Raw genomic sequence first — 25,995 nt, forward strand, 5'->3', positions numbered from 1 at the left:
TTACGTAAGCCTGTATAATTATGCTAAAACATACTTTTAAACATAATATTTTGGTTATTAAATAAATATGATTTTGCTGATAAAGAAGAAAAAATATTATTAAAACTAAATCATCTTTTGATCGAGAAAATAATATTTTTTATAGATTTCCGTTGAGGCAGCATATCTGTACGATGCGGTTCATTTGTATGCGAGATGCGTGCTGGAGATGATCGAATGTGGAGATGATCCGAGGAATGGTTCGGCCATGATGGCCAAATTCAAAGGTTCACACTACAAAAGTGCATTGGGGTAAGCAGAACACGTTAAAAAGTAAAAAAAAATTATTAGTTTTTTATTGTAAAAGTTTATTAGAGAAACAAATTGCGTGCAAGATGTTTTTATATAAAAACTACACTAGATACGTGCTTTTTAAAACTTCTGACCTTCACAATAACAAATATAAATTTACTGAATATTTTTATTTATTCTTCATGAATGAAGTATTTAAAATTATATTTTATGTTTTATCTACATTATCACCTATCTTATAACGAATGAATAATAATTTTCAACATTTTACTGTACAAAATGAAGTTTAATGATAGGACCGTGAAAATACATTTTTTAAAACACGTAACAACATAATAGTATATTTTTTTTTTCAATGTATCATGATTACAATTGCCAAATTTTTTTCTGTTATCTAAAAAAAAAATTAAAATTAAAATGTTAACCGTCTATTGGAATTTGTACTTATCTATTTGTGTATGTACTTTATAGAATTTTTACGGTTTAATAAATATTTTTTAATGTTTTCACAAAATATAATATAACATATCTACTTGAATCAATTATCAACTGCTGTTAAACAGTTTGCTGTTTTTACCTAAACGATTCACTTTGCACGAATACGATAAATAATTATGTCATTATCGGATTCAGTCATTGATTATAGTTTACACGTGTATGTAGTTGCGCTCAACCGCGAATCAGCTGTGTCGTGTATGTATGATCAATAACACTCATGTTTATAAGTACCTAGGTGTAACAGCAGTAGACCGAAATTTTTTTCTCTCTTAACTGCATTAACATATATTTATTGATATTAGTTAATACTGCATGTTATATGAATATTTAAACTGCGATTACTACATAACTTGTACACGAAAATTACCGTCTACACGTTGAATTTACAGGACTACTTTGAAATGGTTTTACGTTATTATTGGGACTGAGATGTTGATTTAATGTAATTTCTGTTGTTTTTACCATAGCTCTGCAAGTGAAAAATTTGTTTTAGGGAATCCTGATTAATTTTATGGTATTTTTATTTTGCATTAATTTGCATTTTTCAACAAATTAAACTTTTAATGGAATTTTCAAGTTTTTAAAACATTTTTCACAATTAATTTTCAAAACGAACGTAAATTGTAATTTATTATTTATTCAACATAATTTATTATTATGATAAAAATCAGCATATTGGTAAAAGAGGAACATGGTTGTCTGACAGTGTGATAGTAGGACGCTTAATAGTCAGTTGATATGTAATATTTATGGTTTTCGTATCTTCGAATAATTAATGAGACTTTAATAATACATCTATTCTAATATCTTGAATATTTTGAAAAGTTTTTCAGAAGAAGAAAACTATTATTGTTCAACACATTTTCATTAAATCGTTTTATACTATAGAAAATAAATTTTTAAACGCATCTTATACCTAATGTATATTTTTAGATTTTTTTAGTAATTTTCTTAATTTTTTTAGTGCTTTAAAATCTTGGCCATAGTTATTACGTATACAATCCCATATTATTTTAACTGTTAATTTATTTTTTCGATAAAATTTTTGTTTATTTGAAGACAACTAATAATGCCTATATTGAAATAAAATTGGTACTATCGTCATTTGTTAATCATGTGTGCCTTATTGTTAGAAACGACACGTTGTACGTACATTTATAATGCGCAATATATACTTATTATTATAAGACGTTCGTTATTTAAACAAACATTCGTTCGTCAATTTTATATAGTTATATTATGTCAGTGTATAATTGGTGGGTTAAAATGTTTATCAGATTTTATAATTGATTTTTTCTGTTAATTTTCAGTGAGATGTTTTGACAATGACCATTATATATATATATTTTTTTTGCAGCATAATGTTGCGTGTATTTAGAATTTAGTCGTACTTTTTTTTTTTTTTAATATCACCAAGTTTATTATGCAAGTTTGGGCTCGCTATAAAATAAAAATAAATTAAATTATAACACCATCGATCCGATTTATTCACACCTTTTTCTTAAATTAATCTGAGTTCTGAAGTTAAGTTAACGGATATATTTAATAGAAAACAATACCTAAATCTCTTTTAATTATAAATATAAAGTTTTTTCTTATATCGTATTAAAATAATTTACTTAATTTTAGTACATTCAAAGCTAAATAACTAAATTAAAAATATTTCTCAACATATTTAAATTTAATAAAACTTATGTAAAACATTAATAACAAATTTTAGGTGTAATGAATACCTTACTTAGAATTTTTGTAAATTACCTTACTCACTTGATTATGTTAAGTAGGTACGCGAGTACTTAGAGCCTTAGGTGTCGTGAGTGTTGGTAATTTATGCATTTGTTCTAGAAGCCCACGCTTTTTAATAATTATATTATAATGATTTAAATCTTATTATTCTTATTTTTCAATATATAGTTAACAAGCTATCAACATCATTCTATAAGTATATATTTTAAAAACTGTAAATCTCTTATAGGAAATAAATATGATGTATATAGTAGGTATGTTATATTGATTTATTTTCACACATTTTCTATTACTTTTTTCATCATAAAATATAGCAAATTTAAAAACGAATAAAAATAGATTTTTTTACTTTCTAAGGCAAAAAAATGATTAAATTTCCAAAAATGTAATGAGCTTATTTATTCTTTTGGGTATCATTTTATAAATAAATACACAGTAATGATAATAAATTATGATATTTTTTGTATAATTAAATATTATAGCCAGAACTATGAAATTCAGAAACCGTTTAAGATTGTATTAATAAACATGATACAATATATAATATAATGTATATAATATGTATACAGATCACCCATTTACCATTTTTCGCTAATTAAAATATATTTTTATTGTAAGCATTTGTAAATAGCATATTAGTTTGATGAGCATGTGATTTATTCGTGTGGAGAATTTTTAGGTTTAGATGAATACTTCTAAAGCGTGTATATGAAAATTTAATTTTTTAACTATTTTTAATAATTATTTTTATATTTTTAAGATATAAAAATGTGTAATGTTATCCATGTTATTTTCTGCCCGTCACTCATTATCATTTGCTGCCGCCAAATAAAAATTATTAACTAATATATTAAAGCTATAATTATAATTATAACACAATATCAGATGCACTATCTCAAAATCAAATCGGTATTCTTTTATTTTCTTTCTTTCTCTCTCTCTCTCTTTCATTTATCTTTAATTGAGATATTATGAATTATCTTATATTTTAAGTACAACCAAATCACATACGTGAGTAAAATCAAAATCAGTTAAGTGGTTTTGGAGCGCTTTGTACGCAAACCCGTTTTACGCTTAATTTGTATAAATAAAGATATGATGGCAAAACAGTATAGGTAGGCTTATCTATAGGTACTAATGCATTATCAGCTGTACCGTGAGAATTGAATAAATTTTATTCGTTTTCAAAACTATAAACCGTGCTTTCAAAATTAACTAAAGATATATGTATTATATAAATTATATATATATATATATATATTTTGTATTGTATGTAATAATAATAATAATAATATAATCTTGTTGCTACGATAGCTTTATATTTTTTTTTCATATTTAGTATAATCTTATACAATTTATTTAAGTGTTTCTCAGATAAATTTTAAACAATTTATTATTATAATAAATATTGTATGCTTTGCGTAGATATGAAGTGTACATGGACGAAAACGGTGACGCGGAAGGAAATTATACATTGGTGTCACGGCAACGGCAATCTGACGCCTCCAAAGGATATGGCTTATTTCCAGCTGGTAGATTCACTAAGCTCCGAAATTTAACCAAAAATCCGGTAAACGTCTTTATTTATTTCGTTACGTAATTGAAAATGGAAAAAGAAAGAAAACGAAATACATTATTTATTTAGGAGTTGACGTTGGTGGTGAACGTCGAATGGATTTCTGGGAAACCGCCTGTGGCCGAACCAGCTTGCGGGTATCGCGGCCAGAAATGCATCAGTAAATTACAAACATATTACATAATATTATATATTACTAATTAATGTTAATAGTATGAATTATTGAAACAAAAAAAACTCGCGATAGTGTCTCGTAACAATAAACAAATTATTATAGCACTGTGATTGCTCGTAATCAATATAGTAATCAATTGGGCTGTAAATTTAGCGCGCTAAAAACTATTGCTTCTTTGTTCACCAAAAATGTATTAAGTAGGTAAACATGAGTTAAGCATGTATAATCTAAATATTGTGTGAATATATATAGAACAATTAAGTTTGAAAAAAAAAATTCAAATAAAGTTTATGAATGTTAACGATTAAAATTATTATTAAAGAGATATTTTAAATATAATATATAAAAATTAAAAAAAAAAAAAAAAAAATAATAATAATCTTATTATTATATTTTGTCAATATTGGCAATGTACTTACTTATTGAAAATAATTACTATTAACGTACTCTAAAGTATGCTTAAATCAGAATAAATGATGAAATATGCTAATCACAATTTCATATAAAATATGCACTTGTATAATACTAAAGAAAATTTTGATCCAATTTTTAATTTATTCTACGAAGAAAAAATAAAAAATGTAATAACCCAGTTATAGATTCACAACTCTCAATTTATAGTTTAAAAATGTAGGTACATAAGATCAATTAACGTCGATCTAATTTTAAATTACTAAGGCAAACATAAAAAAAAAAAAATGTCCACCTCATTTCAAAAATAGTTTATATATTATAAGAAATTACATACGTCATATTATACTTGAAACTATTTTATCAATTTAAATTATAGAAAATGTGAATGCTCAATTTAAAATATTTCACACCTTTTCGATAAAAATACACTCAGAAACATTTAACCCACTTATGAATTATGATAGTAGTGATGATCGACGTTACTAGATCACACAACCATAGTTTGGTGGCGTACTATCTAGTCAATAATGATCATATTTCAGCGCATACAGCGGAAATATTGTCGATCGTTGCCGGGACATTGTTGCTGGTGTTGGCCGTCATCTCTCTGGTGTTCTATAGGAATTGGAAGTATGAACAGGAGCTGGATAGTTTGCTGTGGAAGGTCGACTACAAAGACATCGAGATCAACGACACGGAAAACAGCAGCACATCGTCGAAGATATCCAGAGTGAGCATCAACGGGGACAGCGCCACCGACGACGATCGTATTGCTTTGTGGGAAACGGATTTTGAAATCCCGTGAAACCTTTTTTTTTCTTTTTTTTCCATTTATTGCCTCGAAAACGTACTGTTATCGTTTTAGAATTTCCTTGAGTAGAAAATATAGACTAGATATGAAATCCGCTTCAGCAAAACATAGTAGCCACATTATGTAGTGATATCGCAGTATAGGAGCTTCGTCAGGTCCTTATATTATAGTACCTTTATCTGTAGGTATGTAAATTCACGAAAAAAAATAACGCACACTCGGATTAGATCTTACTCTCGAAATTATAATGTACTGTGTAGTAAGTACGGAGCGTATGCGCATAGTTCGAGTGAATTGGGAATGTTACATAAATATCATATTATTCGTATTAGGTGTAGTACAATATAGCTGAGTGGTGTACGTGCGGTATTAAAGAAAAAAATATTTGATGAATTTTTAGTAAATTATCCAATAAACATTTAAATAAATACCATGATGATGATTTATATGATATGACTGATAAAATTTAGTTAAAAAGATAAATAATTATTATTGCATATTTTTTTACTTTGGTGGGGGGGGGGGGTTGAAAGTTAAGCCGACCAGTAGAATTCTTTGGCGAAAAAGTCCTCCAATCCTCGAATTTTTGCTTACGGTCTTCGAATATAATCAACTGATAAATTTTACGATACACAAACTAGGTGTGAGAAATTTAAAACTTTAAAAAAATACACATTTCTAATATTATTTTTATTCTGAATATTACAAAAATAACACGTTTTCAATAAAATGTAATACAATATTATTATGTTTTTATGATGATATTTAGTGATGACTAGAATATGTTATTCTACTGCACGCATCGACAGACATTTTTTTTTTGTTTTGTTTTGTTTTTTTTTTGTTTTACAATAATTAACGTAATTAAAAGTATTTGTGTTACGTAATTATATTATTTAATAACATGGTGTAAAAATTACTCAGCTTATTATTTGATGCTTATATTATCATAATAATGAATTTTTTAATTTACTTTTCTCAAATATATTAATATAACTAAAAACTATAGTGATATTAAAAATAAGAATTATAACATGCTGTGTAGAGTTTTTAATATATTATTTGATCAAAAATACTTTCTCCTATATAAATGCATTTATCTTTTTACCGTTGATTAGGATATACGTTGAGTTTTATATACAGTAGATATTTAATTGAGTTTTAATTCTCAGTTATATCTATATGTTATTTATTTTTTTTAATTTGAATAAAATATATATTGTTTGTTTGACCATATTTAATCACTTCGTTTAGAAAAAAAAATCAGTATAATAATATGTAAAACACACGACCAGTTACTTCTGATTACAGTTAATTCTACATCGGTCTTACTGAACATTACAAAACAATCTGTATGATATTATCGTATGCGATATTCTAACAAAATAGTTTTAAAAATTTTTAAATTAAGTTACTTTCAATAACACTAAAATAAATCAGCGAAATGTATGTTATAATAATATAATATGGCCAGCAAACTAGAGTGTTTTTATAGTATTGTCTAATTCAAGCGTTTCTAAAATTAACTCGATATGGATTTTTTTGCCGTTTAAAAAGCTTTTTATTATAATAAACGTCGAGTAGATGCGATATTTTTATGTTATTATTTATCGATTCTCTATTCAAAGACCTTGAATATACGGAATACAAATTGACGGCGTTAGTTAATCCAAATATTATGATTTTTCAGTCGTTCAATTAAGAAAACAAGTGATCCCCTGGAACGATCAGAATCGAAAATAAAATATTATTACAAAATATTTTTCCGATGAAAATATAAATAGCAGCAAATGTTAATAAACATAAACGTCTTAAAACTATCAGAGTTTTGATAACGACTGCATGCTGTGACTTATTCGAATTTTGGACCATATCCATTAAGTTTATGGGATTGTACGAAATTCGCTTTTGGCCGTTTAATCGGGGGAGTTTACTATTAAGTGGTAAACCGAGAGAATCGCGAGATATTGAGATACTAACCGATAAACAAATTGCAGGAGTTTTTTCTTTAGTTCAAATAAAACATCCACTTAGCATTATTATTCAAAGATTTGTTCCGTACATTATTTCTTATACCTCGTGTATATATTAATAATAATTAATTATTCATGGCTCACGGTTAATAGCAGAACAACATTTACGATACATTTAAATACACTATATGTTATTAATTACCTACAATCACAATTTACGTTTATACTCACAAAAAGATTTAAATAATATTATTATTATGAAATAAATTAAAAGGTGTTGTATGTATCACAAACATTGCATAAAATTTCTAACCTAGTATTTTGATTAAAAATTGACTATGTCGTCACACATCATAATCTGATTTTTGAACTTTTAATTGTCTACACAATTACGTGTATAATTGTATTTTTTTAAATGAAAATAATAATTCATTGTCAGGCATAAATGGATTACATGATTTTACGCCTAAGGAAGAACTATTATAGGTGTACTAAAATCTATTATAGTTTACCACCTTGAAAGTTGTTTTTTTTTTTTTTACTTTTTAATTAAAACATTTACGTACTTATTTTTATGGAATTACGTAATGTAAGATATTGTATTATTACACAGTATAGCCTATATGTTTTACGCTCGTTAAATGTAAGGCGTAATCTAGCGTAGGCACCTTAAGCGAAACTGTAAACAAGTTAAACCGAAATAAACTTTCTAAAATCAACCCTAAGATTAAACATAATAGAAATAACCGTTAGATAGCAGCACGCTGTCCTTATTATATAAATTCAAGCGTTTAACAATAATATTTTCATCACGTATTTTTAAGGCTTTGCATCCACTGATTCGAACTAGCCAAGTCTCTTTAAGCTCTAACCCAGATGCGGATTTTCGTTACTCATCAATATTCACTACAGTCGGCATTTATAAAGGTCGAGTGTTTGCTATAAAAAATGTGAAAAAGAAGTCCATTGATATAACTAGAGCTATGAAAAAAGAACTTAAAGTGGTAAGTAATATTAAAATCATAAATGAATTAAAAAATATATATATGCATATATTAGGTAATATTAATTAATTTGGAGAAAAAAAATATTAAGATTATTAAGGAGTTTTTATTACTTACATAATACATGGAAAAAAATTATAAAATATTTAGGATAAGTGCTTACTTAATTAATTAAAATACAGTCAGAAAAACTAGTACATACAAAATTAATAATATTCATTTAAAAACAATGTTAATAGTAGTTTAAATTCAGTAAGCAATAAGTAAATATTAGTTATATTACTTGTAACGTAGATAATATTAATAAATAAAAAATAAAGTGCATAAGTATACATTATTTTATTTACCATTCAAGTGTTTAATGATATTTAAGTAACTTAAACAAATTTTCCTGTATTTTACTTTAACAAAGTATTAATTTTGTTTGACGAAATTTTTAATGTAATTATATATACATCCGAATATGATGTAATAAAAATAAAAATTTCAGATGCGAGATTTGAGACATGAAAACTTGAATGGATTCATTGGTGCTTGCACAGATCCTCCAAATATCTGTATAGTGACTGAGTATTGTAATCGAGGTAGCTTAAAGGTTAGTGAGTTCAATGTATAAGTCATACCAATAGGTTTTTGATTTAAAATTTCTTTTAGGATATTTTAGAAAATGAAGATGTGAAATTGGATAACATGTTTGTCGCCTCATTGGTAGCCGATATAATTCGAGTAAATTATATATTATCAATTTATTTCCGTTTATAAATAACAAGTAGTACTTGATAATTAATTGTCCATAGGGTATGTTGTATTTACACGATTCCCCATTGAGATATCATGGAAATTTGAAGTCGTCAAATTGCTTAGTGGATTCTCGATGGGTGCTAAAACTCACAGACTTTGGTCTTCAAGAATTCAAAAAGGAATCCGAAGATTTTCCACATCATTTTCTACAGCATGACTTTCGACTTCAAAAGGACGATGAAGTGGATTGCAAGTGTGAAGGTACATACACTTTATATACATGTTAATAAGTATATAGAAAGCATATAACATATTTACATAATATTATGTTACTAGAAGGAGGATACCTTTATTTTATACTAAAGCTGTTATTTCAATATAATGTAATTACAAAATTATACATTGTTCAGAAGAAACGAAAATAAAATTTATGTAATACCTAGAAACAAAGATATAACAATCCAACTTATATTTTTCTTTAAAAAATAAATAAAAGACCTAAAGTAGTTTAAAAATTATTTCAATCATATTTAAGTATAATTCGAATTTTTGTATAGTATATAACAGGGGTGAACAAACTGCGGCTCCCGTCATAGACTCATATAGTTCTCATCTTATCATAAGATATAAACATTGTTACAAAAAAAATGATTTTCAATATGAATTTATGTATTTTAAAAAGTATATAATATTTTATTAAATTTTAATTTATAGAAAAAATGTACAAATAAAATAGTGTTTTTGATACAATATTTAAATATGTATTTGTCTTTATTTTTAATTATTAATTAATTTTATATATTTTTCGCTGCTTATACATTTGATTACAATTTATATATAATTATTTTCTTTACGATAATCATATTATACATGCATTTATATGAACTTTTTTTTCATTTTGGCTCTTCCATATTTATTAATATATTGGTGGCTCGCAAGTCTCTTCTTGCTGGCTACCCTGGTATATTATCTTCAAACTATATGAAGTTTCTTTTATTACTCTGGGTAATAAAAATCATATAAATATTTATTAAAACCAAATAAATGAGTAGCATGTTTTTTTTTTTAATAAATTGAAATATTGTAGTTGTGTGGTATTGTAGTGACAATCATAATAGATATTATGGGGTTATGTAAATAAATTACTCCAAAAAACTCCAAATGTCTATCCTCAAGTGTTTTTAAAAATATATTTCTTTGTAAATTCTCATAAAGCTTTCCTTTAGGACTTTTATACATCTCACCGGAGCTGTTGCGTTGCTACAATTCTTCTATTCAAATATCATTTGGAACTCAAAAAGGGGATGTGTATTCATTCTCTATTATTCTGTATGAACTGCATAGCCGTAAAGGTCCTTTTGGAGAAAACCATGGACTTGGGGTGTCAGATATTTTGAGAAAAATTATTTATTATTCTCAAGATGGTTCAAATCCATTTAGGTAATATTTTATCTTTAATACTACCAAAGTAATGATAAATCTTTAACCATTAATTTTTATTCATTAATATAATTAAATTAATTAGTATAAATTTATAATACATAATATTTTGTTTCGATACAGGCCGCCATTGGAACTATTAGAAAATAACTTTGATTTTGTCAGAGACTGTTTACAAGACTGTTGGGCAGAAAATCCAGATGATCGCCCAGATTTTAAAGCAATTAGAGTTAAATTAAGACCTATGCGAAAAGGAATGTAAGTTAGTTGAATATAATTTTTTTTAAATTTTCTAAAATACGTTATATACTTAGTAAGTTTAAATATGTATTAATAAAATTTTGTTCATAATGATTCATCAAAGAAAATATTTTGATAAATAACATAATTGTACAATATATATTTTTACTACACAAATATTGAAATACTTTTTAGGAGACCAAATATTTTTGACAATATGATGGCAATGATGGAAAAATATGCCAATAATTTAGAGGTATTAGTTGACGAACGAACCGACCAGCTTGTAGAGGAAAAGAAAAAAACCGGTAATATAATATTAAGTTTTTAAAAATACATTTTAACCTTGTTCATTGGATTATATACGATAGATGCACTGCTATACGAAATGTTACCGAAGTACGTAGCTGAGCAACTAAAAAGAGGACATAAAGTTCAAGCAGAAAATTTTGATTGCGTGACAATTTATTTCAGCGATATTGTTGGTTTTACATCAATGTCTGCAGAAAGCACTCCTTTTCAAGTATTTATAGTTTTCACCACGATCTCGCTGGTTGAACGGAATGCACTCAACTTTCTTGAATTTTTTTTTTTTAGGTGGTTGATTTTTTGAACGACCTATATACGTGCTTTGATTCAATAATAGAGAATTACGATGTTTATAAAGTAGAAACGATCGGAGACGCGTATATGGTGGTGAGCATTTAAATTTTCCTATACTAGTCGTTTAAAACGCATTTTATTATTTTTAAATTGTTTAACTATTTTTATTTTTAGGTTAGTGGTTTGCCTATTAAAAATGGTGACATGCATGCTGCAGAAATCGCTACTATGTCATTACATTTACTCGAAGCCGTGAAAAAATTTCAAATTAGACATAGACCATACGACAGCCTTAGACTCAGAATAGGAATTCATTCTGGTTAGAACAGTATCAAGATATTAATTTTTGTTAAAAACTAATTTTATATTGTGCTATGCAATTAAATATTTTATTTTTATAAAGAAATTAAACAAAAAAAAGGTAGTTTCAAAAATCAGAGTAGGTATCTTTTGCTTATAATCACTTAATATATGCATATTTTTTTTTTATCTAATACGTATAATGGACATATTTTTTTAAACTTGTACTACGACTTGATTAAAACAGTCAGTTTTTACGTTGGCTAAAATAATTTTTCTATTTTAACAATATTAATCATATTAATGAAAATATTTAAGTTTTAAATCGTTAAGATATTGAAATAGTATTTTTAGTTGTAGCAATACTATATTGTATATCCTAATAACCTAATTATATTTTCTGTTTAACTATTAAGGACCAGTCTGTGCTGGAGTTGTTGGTTTAAAAATGCCCAGATATTGTTTGTTCGGCGATACGGTGAATACGACCAGTCGAATGGAATCTACTGGACAAGGTGAGTGCTTTCGATTTTTTTTTTATCCTAAATGAATAATAGTAATAACGTTCAGTAAGTTTTCCCCAAATTAAAAGTTGAACCACCAAAAAAATGCTGCTATTTGAATTCTTTTTCCTGGCAATTATAACTTACTTTTTATTTTAACATACTTAGGTATGTAAGTATGTTTAGTGTCCAAATACTTTTTTGTACATTTTTTTTTAAATTTCATATTTTATACTGTATAATACTTTTTTTTAAATGTTAATTCTATTGTAAATTTAAAAAAAATTCTTTAATATACCAACATTCTTTGTTTATTTAATATTCGTCATAAAAATCTAAAATACCTTACGCAAATTTATAATTTTATTTGTACTGTGTTTATCATTTATTTTTTTTGGTCTAAGAAATTATTCGAAATATTTAAATAGGTACCAATTATATATTTATGAAGTATATTAAATAATATACCTACGTCCAATGCGTTTTCGGTTTTCAGCATTGAAAATCCATTGTTCGAGTGAATGTCGAACTCTATTGGAACGGCTGGGTGGCTATCAAACCACTGAACGGGGATTAGTCGAGATGAAGGGAAAAGGAAATGTGCGCACTTATTGGTTGGTAGGAGAGGACCACTTGCACCGGTTAAAGAGGGACGAGTTTAGGGCTCAACGTCGAGAACAGCAGACTGGTAGCAAGCACCGCAAGTCATCCAAACAGAAGAGCGGGAAAGAAGGACCACGGAGCTCGTTAAAGGTCCCGAAGTCGACAATGAATGGACCGTTGTCTAGGTATGTTTATACATCATGTGCGCACGTTAATAATCGATTTTATATTTTATTTCAATAATAATGTAAAAGTGATCATATATTTTTACTTAAGATATTACAATTATTGTTTTTACACTTTTGAAAATTTTATAGAATTTTTGAGTACTTCATTTTATATAGACAAATCTTATATTAAAATTGGTAGGTATACCAATCTATTGTTATCTAATTAAGTCCATAATATTTTTATATCTATAATATTCAAATTAAAAAAAAAATCTACTTATATATATATATATATATATTATATATACTATATATTATATAAATATGTATATGACAACTGTATAGAGCAAAATATATGTCTAATTGGAATTCTGTGGTGACAATAATTGTACGCTTAAAAATATAAAACATACCGTTTTAAACGATACGCACAAGTAACTTAAGTATATTTTATACGTACTTCTAATGACACTAGTTTTAAATGTTATAACTTTATACGTCGATAGACTATAGTATTATTATGAATAATGAAAGTAAAAGAGCATATGACGTGTAGTTCACGTATATGGTTAGATTATTATTATTTCATGTATATATATTATATTGTTATTTGATTTACATTATTCATGTACTTGATACAGCGAGAGACGAGCGAGTCTGTATTATAAAACATAATATTACCAGCATTCAGTAGATGAAAATATGATTGAGTGAGATTGGTATGGATTTTAATATAGATTTAGTCAAATTTTTAACATGGAATGTATCTACTATAATAATATTTACGCGTATTGGGTTTTCCTGTAGATACAAGATTACGGGTTTTTGCCTAAAATATTTTTAATGTTGACTATTTTAAAAACACGGATTTTCACTCGTGTCAATAATGCATAAGCGTCATCAATCGGTTTTTTTTTCGTTATTATTATATTATTATTCCATATGAACCCTTTATGTGATGTATAATATGTTGAGCGATTTACTAACCATGACCGTAAATATTTAGTGGTTTACGGCTAGTTATATAGTTTTAATGTTTTGGTTACTTTATTGTAATATCGTAGACCACAGTGTTTTAACTATATACAATAATAAAGTTGAAGTGATTAATGTATCAATTTAAAATATTTAAAAGACGAATAGATTATCTTATGAGAGTAATGTTGTATTAAACGGATAATTAAAATTTGAGTGGATAATTTGAAAGTGTATACTGTAGTTGACCAAATTATTTTATATATTATTTAAGGTTTAGGTATTTAAAAACTTATAACTTATTTAGAATATTAGATGAATTTGTGAACAGCACCCATGAACAACTTGGTGCCTAATTAAAAATACTTTACATTTTAAGTGTAAAATATAATATTAAGTATAATAATATATAGGTTAAATTTTATAATATGGATTATATTATAATAGCTTTTGGAAACTCGTAAATTTAATAGCATTTATATTTAAAGTTAATTTGTGTTCAACAGGAGTAAAACGATAAGGGTTTTTATTTAATGTTACAGAACGCGTTATTATTTTCCATTAAAGCGTATACATTTTTTGAAAAAAAAAATTCAATAATTTTATTATTCATCGTTCATCATAAATAATCATTTTTTCTAAACAGTCATATTATATTTTATACTATATACCTATTGAGCAAATAATTTATTGGTTTTTAACCAAATCTTTATGTAGGCATACTATATATTTTATATTATTATACAAATCAACTTTATATTATGTATAAGCCGAGTATTTTCCTCCATTATAAATAATAAGAAGATTAAATCGAGTTATTACGTATATGATCTGTGTAATGATAGAATGACCCTAGACTAGAAAAAGCGGAAAACATTGCGTGGCATTTTCGGAATAATTAAAATTGTTTTGTAGTGAATCATACTTTTATATACATCACATGCTTGATCAATTGAAATGTTCAATAGGCTATTGAAAATATTCTATACAGAGGATTAATCTTTAAAAGCTCCGGCGCATCAATAAACATTAAAAACATAATATTTTTAACATAGAAATAGATCATTCCACTCATACCATACAATAGATCGCTGAATGCCAATGCTTAACATTGTTAGAAAAAAATATTCGGCACGTTTTGTATAATGTGCATAACATAATAGAACCGAAAGTATTTAACGTTATATTTGTTTATAAATGTTATTATCTTTGTTGTAATACGTCTGTTTCTATTTTACTACTAATGGGAGGGGGATACAAATGAACTAAGTTGTATTTTGTCTCTATACATTAGTCCTTGGACCTACCTCATTCTCTCTCTCTCTCTCTCTGCTCACAGCTAATTTTTTTTCCATGTACATCGGCTATGATTTTTAAATATAACTTTCACATTAATTACAGTACCTATTATAAATTATATTATAAATTCGGTGTGTTCTACAGATGTTGCAGTTTGGAATCACCGAAAAAGTTGCGGTTTGCGATGCACCACGACGATGGAACACCAGTTAGGCGGCGGCCGTCAGGCGTTGCCGAGGAGGAGGACGAATACTGCTGCGACCGACATCTCAGCGTTTCGTGTCCGTGCATAGATCATTTCGATCAGGACCCGTTGGCGGCTGGAAAACGTCCAGCCAACTGTGGGGCGTTGCTACAGGCCCCGGTATCCAGGGTCCCAGGCTTCCCGCGTGTAAATTCGGCGCCGGTCACACCGATGGCAGCCGATTGTCTGGAGATGACGGCCGTGTCATCGCTATCCGCCATGGACGACGTCAACGAACCGTTGATCAAGCCGGACGACTACTGCAAGGACGGTGCGATAACGTTTGTGTGATCTGCGTGGCTCGATCATTGAACGGGGTCGGGGGGATGGGATATTTCACCATCCCCGTACCTTGGCACGACAGCAAAGGCGGCGAAAGCTTTGATCCTAGCGGAGGACGGAACGCGTTTTAATGGATCCATTCACTCTTCTTTCGCACCCTCACTCACCCAAATATTTACTCCTAGGAAACCGCGTAGGACTAAAAAATCGTGTCGCCGAGAGACTGAAGAGAATGACCGGTCGTCGAATGGTGTTGTAGTGTAACAGTATATAATTATTATAACAGTCTATCCCTCTATAGATTGTCACGGCCTCGACACCAGAGCTAGTGAACGGGTGACACTATAAATCATTTTACTGTTGTAATTATGGTGTCGTCGCGATATTGTCCCTATTTGCACATTAATTCTCGCGACGATGATGAGACGGTATTACGGTAATCATTTGATTGTTATGTGCGCATTGAGTCCGCGACAATACCATACGGTATTGCCGTCGTTGTTATAATATATTACATTATTACGTGATCGTTATTATATTATTATAATCATTGTTATAATATTATTCTTGGTCTTAGCACGGACCGACCGCAAAACGTATTCCCTGCCCGTAGAGGCGACGGCGATTGTAAAACGATTTTCGATTGCGATACGTCCACCCTCGCCGACACGCACGGTGACTTGTACTTGCATGCCATTCCAAAAGAATTTGCGGGCACCCTTTTGTTTCAATACACATTATTATATGGCAGTATTATATTCATAAGGTTTAAAGATGTAATATATTATATCTAGAATTTATTGTACGCGTCCTGTAACATTCCAAACATTTATATTATAATATTACATTTAGTTTTTAATATGTTATATTATAATAGTTATGATTTTAGTTATATTTAGTTATATATTATACATTTATTTATTATCTATGTTCATATTATGTGATAGACATTTTTTTAAAATTATTTAATCGACTTTATATCACAATCATCTGAGATTATAAACTATAGGTAAGTTTCTTAGTGTTATAATAATAATAGTAAATAATGTTTTTTTCGTCGTCTTTTTTTGTTATAACATTATGATTTATAATTAACGACAAGTATAAATCAGTATAAATCATTGAAATGTTCAAAAACTAATTTTATTCTCTTAACATTTGATACGAAATAAAATATATCATATGCGTATTTAAATGACATTGTATTTTTTCGTGTACATAATTATTGCTTTTGGATGTTTGCTTGTGAATCGCTTGCGCCTGTGATATTTGATCAATTTTATTTATAGACTGTATACATTTGTAGACAATGAATCTCGATTTTTGACGTGCGTTACTTCATAGACGTCAAAACTTCATAGACGTCAAAATCGGAATATAATAATGGTATGCATAATATAATAATATATATTATATACGTGTAGATTAGACTTCCGTCTTTTTCGGTATTATATCAAAAGCCTCGTAGTATATAGGTTATTTCTGTTTTATCAATATTGTTTGGAGTCAAATCATAATAAATTACATGATGTTGACAAAAATATGTGTGGTGGGTAAATATAATAATCGTATGACATTTTTATTAAATTCAAAAAAGTATAATGGTGTCCGAAAAAAATAAAAATATTATATACATTTTAAAAATTTCTAAAAACATGTAAGTATGCATATTATTAAGGCACCATTTTTCCAAATATTTAAAACGTTTGTATGCGATTATATTATAATAGATTCGCACAATTCGCAGAAGCCAGTGAGTTACAAGAAAATCGAGTAAAATATGGAATTAATTTCACTGCACCTATATTGTTTAAACTTAATGGCATTACTCGTATAATATGACAATATATACAGATGTACATTCAAGTCAATTGTTATGTATTCACATAATATTAGATGAATATATTTAGGTATGGATGTGTATATATTTACAGACTTCCAGAGTAAAACGATTTTGTCAGCTGCAGTTTACGAGTCTCAGTTTTTTTCCATCACGATAACAATATATTGTAATGTCTATATGTTTGGCATTATTAAAACAGAAAACTGCAGTTTCTGGTAAACAAAATAATATTATATTGATGGTATTCAATTTGTAGACATACAATACATATAGGTGGACTACTGTTTTCATTCTAGATGCGTATAATAAGAATAACATGTTGTGCTTTTGATGTTGTATTTGTTGTAACTGTTTTTTCAGGCTGCTTAAAAGTATGATATATTATTACTGTACAAAAATTCAATAGTGTATTTGATTCGTGTTAAAAATACAATAATTGAAAATATAAATACATATATATATATATATTGCATATCAAATCTTGAACAACATTACAAACGCGTGAGGACTATGTATAAAATAAAGACAATATTGCAATACGTTTATACGTTATACCAAAAGAGGGCAATTAATGAAAAAAAAATAAACTCAAGTTAAGTTAAGTTAATCGTTAAAAAACTATAAATTTAACTCGTTTAGTTAAAATTTAATATGGAAATTGTTTTTAACTTATTCGGTTTAAAAAAAGTTAATTTAATATTTTTAATTAGTATGTAAATCACATAATTAAGAGTGACTGCGTCTTTTTAATTTACTAAATTATAAAAAAACAATTTTATTGAACATTTATCACGATATACATTATATACATTATAATATACATTTATCACTGTACATTGTACAGTGTGAATACCATTTTACTTAACATAATATGTATATTATTTATAAATGTAAACATATACACATCTCAAATTAATAACTTAACAAATATATTTATTTTTTATATATGATATAGTAATTCATAATTGAAGGTCACAAAACATTAAAACAATATAATTTATACATTATTAGTTCATTAAAAAAACTTCTAATATCAATTGCAAAAAGATAAGCTATTTCAATTGTCAATTAAACTACTTAAGTTCATAAGTTGATTAGAAAATTAACTGACTATTTAAGTTAAATAGTTTACAAAAATTGACTTTTTACTTCATTTTAACTTTTTAACTAGTTAATTCTAAATTATTAACTACCCTTGCGTTATATTATAGTAAATTACCCATTTCTACTATAAGAAAAACAATACAATTATTCACAGTTGTTCATTAGTCACCTTCCACCATCGAATCGTATATATAGTACAATATAATAATAATAAATTAACATAAAAATATTTACGTTTACTCAAAATGTAACATACGTTAAGGCTTACATGTTTTTAGTTTTACTATCAAAAGTTTCTATACACAGAAAATGAAAATTTAAAATACTATATTATTATAATATTCCTTTAAAATACTTGCAACATTAAAAACGAATCTACTTTGGTAAATAATAATTGTTATGGATGCTTATGATTTTTTGTGAAATATGCCTTTTACAGGTTTTGTTGTAATTAGTTTTTTAAATTACATTTTACACTGTTCAAATTCAAGTGTACCACATTCTGATTAAACTATATAACACCAATGTAAAAGAAAAATTTTAGCGGAATTGCATTTTATGAAAGTTTATGTATTATTTTGTATAACAGCCTTGGTAAACATCGTTTAGATTAAGTATTTTTACGTTAGATAATAATTGAATAATATGAATTTCATGAAAAATGTAATATTGTTGTTTTATATCGTTTTTATTATTTTTTGTCTTACGTCGACGTGTAATACACCATTTCCATCATTTGCAAGTCGTCGATTTTGTTTTTGTAAACATAATAGTATGATATTTGTATCTGTCTATCGACTTCAACTTATCGGATTGCTTTCTGGTGACGGGTCGGTAGGATATATTATATTGCCGACATTTTCATTTAATTGCAAAACTTTACAATCCGATGCTTTCAGTGGAATGTCTGTAGATATTATTATACTATATGTAGTATCAGAACTGCGTGTACGGTGATTGCAAATAAATTCAACACAATCAACAATGAGATTGTTTCAATTTCATTTTTGCCAAGAAGTAAGGGGTTTTAACGAATAATAATATATTTTAATTAAAACGTCGGCGATTGTATAACGACCGTTAAAGCAGTTTATAACATTTTATTAGTTTAGTTTGCAGACACAGGCTTTATTTTGTTATAATCATAGGTATAATATATTGATAGTTATTGAAATGTACCTCAGATGTTAAAAAAAACCACACGATATACACTAAACTGAAATTTATCATAATTGTGGTTATTAAAAATATGTGTGTTGTTTACAATGTGGATTTTAAATGTTTGATCAAACATTAAGTTACTGAATTTTTTTATTACACATTTATAAAATATGGTATTAATGTTCTAACAATTTTAGATTCTGAGCGGAGCTATAAATGTATTGATTGTACTATGTGAAAAATTATCGAGAAAAACAAACAAAAGTTAAGTAAAAATAGGAATTTCTATGAAAATCGATTTTTAATGAATAGCCAAAGATACTTGAATTTTTTACTCAATATTTTATTATCGATATTTTAAAAAAAATGTTGATTGTTTTTAATCTATTTAAAGACCATAAGAAATTTCTAAGTTTTATTTTTTTTTTTAAATATTGATCAAAAATTATTTGCTGAGTAGAAATTCTTAACTATTTAGTACAAAACTTATCACACGTTGTTAATTTTTCAATTAAAAAATATCGAAAATCTATAGTCACAATATTTTTTTGGCGTTTCAAGTTATAATTTTTAAAAATGTTATTTTGTTCATAAATATTAAAAATGTTATATTATAATAGGTTTCTTTTTAGTTTTTCAATCTGCATATAGAAAAAAATAGATAACTAAAATATTAATTAAATATTTATACTATTAATTTTATTGTAAGCTAAAATGTTATAATTTTTTTTGAGTTATTTATAGGCATGATAAATTATTAAAGTTTTTGACCTACTCAACTCCTAATGTACAGCAGAGCATTATCCATTTAACTAATTTTTGATTTTATTTAAAATAGTAAAAAAATAATATTTTTTTGAAACTTATATGTATTTATTTTTACTATTTTTAATCGTGTATGTTTTTTTAAATTATTTTTTACTTTTTAATGATATGCATACTAAATTCTTTTTTATGTGGAATTGGTTTTCATCAATATTTTGTGAGTTAAATAAAGATATTTAAACACATTTTTTTTACAAGAATTTAGAATATTATTAAGAAAATATTCTCTAAATAGTTCAAAGTTTATAAAACGTTCAATTCCCATAAATTAGGCTTGAAAATTAAGCACAACGTTTTTTATAAGTAATTCTTCAACAAAATGATCTTGAAGATATTTAAGTAATATAATTTTATTAATGTTCAAATGACTCCAGTATACTGTGCTTAATTGATAAGTATTTATTAGAGAAAATCTAAGCTTGTAGTTTGGTATTATTAAAGTAACGTGAGTTTAAATTTTACTATTATAGAATATTATACCGAACCAATTTGATACGCTGATTTCGTATTTGTCACAGAACACTGGGTCACTAGCAATAAGATATCAATTAATTATAATATAATTAAAATAACTATGGTATGAGATTTTCTGTCGCCTTTAAAAAGTATAGAATCTACTTTATATACATTGTAACAGTTATCGAGAAATATAAATATAGCCTATATTGAACTCCTGCATCTGTATCTAATCCTTGAATTCAATATAATATAATATCCTTATAGTTTTGCCTATATTTAAATTTTAAGGTGATTTTTGTTTAAAAATCATAAGAATAAATTATTTACGAAGAAATTAATATAACTATCAATATTTTTTTTGTCTGAGTATAAATTTTTATTTTGTTTTTAGAACGTTCACCTAATAAAATAATATAGCTAGAGCTTTCTTGATTTAGAAATAATTGTAGCTCTCTTTTCCAAATGTAGTGTTTATTATATCTATGATTCATCATAAATATATTGTAAATTAAAGCTGTATCATATAATAACTAATAAGTAATAACTTTATTTACTGATAAATTCTGATTTTGATTTAGATAGACTAATTTAATTAATAGCCAATAATTATTTAATTAAGAGTTTACATATATTCTTTAATTAAAACTACTCTTAGGTTTAATAAAAAAAAATTGATTTAGAATAAAAATAATAAGAAAGTTTTCTGTTGAAAGAATGAATTTGCGTTGCATCGTGTGCTTCAGAATAAAAATATCAGCATACAAAATATTTATTAATTACCATTTAATATTTAATTTAATTTTACCCATTATTTGAATTGATATTTTAATGTAATTATGAAATTTTAAATCAATAGATAAACGTAAATATTTGGAATCATGATTTATAAAGCTATTCAGATCGCAATTTTAGATATTTAGTTAAACAACGTTTAAATTTTTTAAATTTTAATTGTTTTCCGTCATTGCTGTAACTATTTATATTATAAACCTATTTATATCGTTTTACTGTACGTCGTATTTAATTTATAAGCTAATAATAGAAATGTATAATTATTGTTATATTATATATTTAATTTTTTTTTTTTTTTTTAGCAAAAATACAAATATTACTTCAACCTAACTTATTTCTAAACAACGTTCTTCTTTAAAAATAATTTTTTTAGTGAAATTTTTAATTATAATCATTAAGTTTAAATTTAATATACCAATAACAGTGATCCACTTGACACGGAATCTACAGCAGAGCGCGTTACCCACTTGTCTACCTTTTTTAATTTATTTCTGGCGTATTTAAGAGTTTAACTGAAACGAAATAAATTATAAAATATTTTTTCTTTTTATATTGTTAGAGTACACTTTTAATTAAATATTACTTTCACAACAGTATGCGTAAACATTTTACAAAATCAATCAACAGCTATGTTAAGTAAAAGTATAAACAATTAGGAAAAATTGTCGCATAACACCCTAATACTAATTAAAATTATTATTGAAAACAAGTTTAATTGTTTTATTTGGATCGTGATCAATTTCTAAAAAATAAAAAAAATATGTGTGTTTTAGATAAGTGCATAAAACAGATAGAAACGGAATATACTTCGATTTAAAACAAACAAATTAATGATAAAGCGTTTAAATTCTTAAAATTTATTATTTTTTCATTGTATTATACATTTTTGACTTGAAAAATATTTATATAAATTATTATAAAAATATGTTCATAAAATAAATTGTTTTCAAAATATCGATTTTTATGTTTATACACAGTTTTTAAAGTGATTTCATCATTTTTTTTTCATTTTTTTTTTTTTTTTTTAAGATAATTTACAATATATACGCATACTCATAATAAAATAATAAGCTAAGTAAGTTTAATAATTAATAAACAAAATAAAATGATATGATGAAGAAAGCATCCATATTATACTATATATAATGGAAATTTACTTCTTATGGAAAATTTTAACATAAAGCATAATGTTGAATCTCGAATGGTATGTACAAGTATTATATTATTAAGAAGCTTATATCTACCGTCCAATTAGCTAATACTATGCTTACGTTGAAATTGAAAATTTTAAAATTATTTCAAATATAAATTGTAATATTTACACTCGAGACGGACGCTTTTAAAATAAATGTGTGTATAGTTGTAGGAATACTTAATAAAAATCACGTGTTACTATCGCCCTTCGACTAATGTTGAGAGAGATTTATAATACGAGTACATCTTTTAATATACTAAGTGATTATTTTAACAGTTAACGTATTATATTAAAAAATATAAACTTTTTTTAAAAATATTATGTGTTACTTTCATAGTTTTAAATCATTGAAAATGCTTTCAAGAACAGTGTTCATTTTTAATTTTAATACTCGTATATTCCGAAACTAACTATTTTTTTTTATGATTGTAAAAGTCTATAGTAATTAATTAGTTAAAATTCTTAAAAGTTCTTAAAATTTAGTCTAGCGAGGTATTAGACTAAAACATTTTAGAGTATTATTGAGCCACTGGTTTTAAAACATTTAATCTACCACTGATTTTCTAATATCTAATCTAAGCAATATATTAATTAAATATTCGTTTAATTAATAATTTGTAATAATCAGATTATTATGCTTTAGAAAATTAAATTAAAAATTGTATTCAAATTATCAAGAAATTTATGAAATTATTACAATATAAAATAAAGTAAATATTATATTTGTTTTTTTCAGAAATATGTTTTTTTTAAAGACTTCAAATATGAATTTATAAACAATTAATGATAATGATAAAAAATGGATTTAGAAATTTTTTTATGAATGCAATTTGTCAAATCATACTAATAACAATAATTATAATTTTATATTTTATGTATATATGTTCTGTAGCTTAAGAAAATGTGCTCTTCACTGCTCTGTGCTAAGGTTATAATTATTTATGAAACGACTACTTTATTGTAATAATTATGATAATAATAATACTATCGTAATAATGATAGATCAACACAATGTGTTAATGTTTTAATTTCAATTATAATATATCTATCTATGTACTAAAATTATGCTACACGTATAAGTTTTTCTTTTTTAGGTTTCATTTTTTTAACTGATTTTTTTCATTTGTATTGAATTTAAATTGGATACCGTTTAAAATAGCCAATAATAAAACTGTATTGTTATTGCTAGAAAAATAAATAATCACACACATACATACTCATAGCCAATAAATTTGATATTTCGTTTTTGCTCATTCTAAGATGAAATAGAGTGATGAACTAAAAAGCTATGTAGCGTCTATATAATGTTTATCAATTTACCTAAATATCTATAATGTAGATTCTACATTATATTTAATTTGAAATACATAAATCTATTCTGTGAATTTATGTTGAATGTACTGTATGTCTTTACAGGATCTCTATGTAATAGAAATTGAAATTAAATGAGTACGTATTCATTTGTAGGTACAAGAAAAATTATTAACTTTTAAATGTATCAAAGAAAAAAATATATCATTAAATTACAATTCGTAAAATATCTGTTAAAGTGCACTTAATATGCAGTTTAAAAGAACGTGTATAAAATATTTATAATGTTCGAACATTTAATTTTTAATCTACTTTACAGCCATACAAAGTTTCTGGCGAAGAAAATAGATCTCGAAAGACGTATGACAGGTTTTCCATTAATGAGTAAATTTTAATCATCGTTTTTTGATTAGTGAATATAAAAAGGTTTTACTGAAAAGGGCAATGAACAATAACTAAATTCACCTTTTGTATAGGTAATCTATTCATTCATACATTCCAAGTTTGCCAAAAAGTTCAAGGTTTTTAATATAATATTACACTGTTTTTAAAGTTTGCGCTCTTATAACTTATTATTTTGGATGAATAAAAAAGAAACAACGGAAACATTTTTATGATGTTTCTAAATTTTAAATGCATTATTTATTTATTTATTTATTTATTTCTTGAGACTAGATGAATTTATTAAAAGCCAACGTATAAAATATGTATCAGTTGTTATTTATGACAACAAATTAATCACTTTTTATTTATTATAGTATATTATATTAAAGTGTATAAGATCAGTCTTATATTATAACAGCTTAAACATAACACTTTGACCTTGACGCGTACATTTAATATTGAAATTACAAAGGTAGGTAATTCATATTTTCGATATCCACTTCTTAAAAAAATAAAATAAAATAATAATAATGATAAAATAAAATAGTTGCAAAATATCAAATGAAATTTTTTTATAGTTGAAATGATATCGGATTATCGGATTGCGTAAAAATAGTTAATGTGGGTTGTCATGCGGGTTGTTGTGGCTGCCAACCCTTGCGTAATTAAAAGGGACCAAATAACTGAATATATATAATATATAAAACAATTTATATACCTATAAAGTGTACATTATTATTCAAATGAAAGAGGTTCTGGACCCCGGAATCACAACGATAACTTTCCCGAGCTGATTGCGCGACATCGGTGACAAATAGAGGCTATATATATATATATATGCATATTAGAAGGTCATTTTTATAACACGAGATATTGTATAGAAGAATTTGCGTAACACCTGGATGCGAAAAAAAAAAAATTCCGCGCACGTATTTCGTAGTTTTTGTATTTTCATCGCTCCGATTTGCAAGGAAAATAGTATTATTACATATAATAGACGCTTGTGTGATAAAAGAATACAATTTACGATATG

At 26.0% G+C, this 25,995-nt stretch overlaps 1 protein-coding gene across 5 annotated transcripts in view; it reads left to right on the forward strand.

Moving 5' to 3' along the window:
• The window catches only part of LOC112599152 (guanylate cyclase 32E-like), a 75,413-nt gene extending 58,681 nt beyond the window's left edge, over positions 1–16,732 (forward strand). For 3 of the 5 annotated variants that reach the window (XM_025345927.1, XM_025345929.1, XM_025345928.1), the window contains exons 8-24: positions 146–291; positions 3,961–4,105; positions 4,181–4,271; positions 5,243–5,430; positions 8,309–8,488; positions 8,979–9,083; positions 9,143–9,214; positions 9,286–9,490; positions 10,456–10,669; positions 10,793–10,927; positions 11,105–11,217; positions 11,281–11,432; positions 11,507–11,605; positions 11,687–11,831; positions 12,229–12,327; positions 12,812–13,103; positions 15,507–15,897. In XM_025345927.1, coding sequence (XP_025201712.1) covers positions 146–291; positions 3,961–4,105; positions 4,181–4,271; positions 5,243–5,430; positions 8,309–8,488; positions 8,979–9,083; positions 9,143–9,214; positions 9,286–9,490; positions 10,456–10,669; positions 10,793–10,927; positions 11,105–11,217; positions 11,281–11,432; positions 11,507–11,605; positions 11,687–11,831; positions 12,229–12,327; positions 12,812–13,103; positions 15,507–15,897 — 2,772 coding nt within the window. Of the gene's footprint in view, positions 1–145; positions 292–3,960; positions 4,106–4,180; positions 4,272–5,242; positions 5,431–8,308; positions 8,489–8,978; positions 9,084–9,142; positions 9,215–9,285; positions 9,491–10,455; positions 10,670–10,792; positions 10,928–11,104; positions 11,218–11,280; positions 11,433–11,506; positions 11,606–11,686; positions 11,832–12,228; positions 12,328–12,811; positions 13,104–15,506 lie in introns of all 5 variants that reach the window. The other 2 variants (XM_025345930.1, XM_025345933.1) reach the window with 1 other exon arrangement.
• The last annotated feature ends 9,263 nt before the right edge of the window (positions 16,733–25,995 follow it).

This window comes from Melanaphis sacchari, unplaced genomic scaffold, assembly GCF_002803265.2.
Source record: "Melanaphis sacchari strain LSU unplaced genomic scaffold, SCAv2.0 Contig4_pilon_pilon, whole genome shotgun sequence".
In the NCBI taxonomy this organism is placed as follows: Eukaryota; Metazoa; Arthropoda; class Insecta; order Hemiptera; family Aphididae; genus Melanaphis; species Melanaphis sacchari.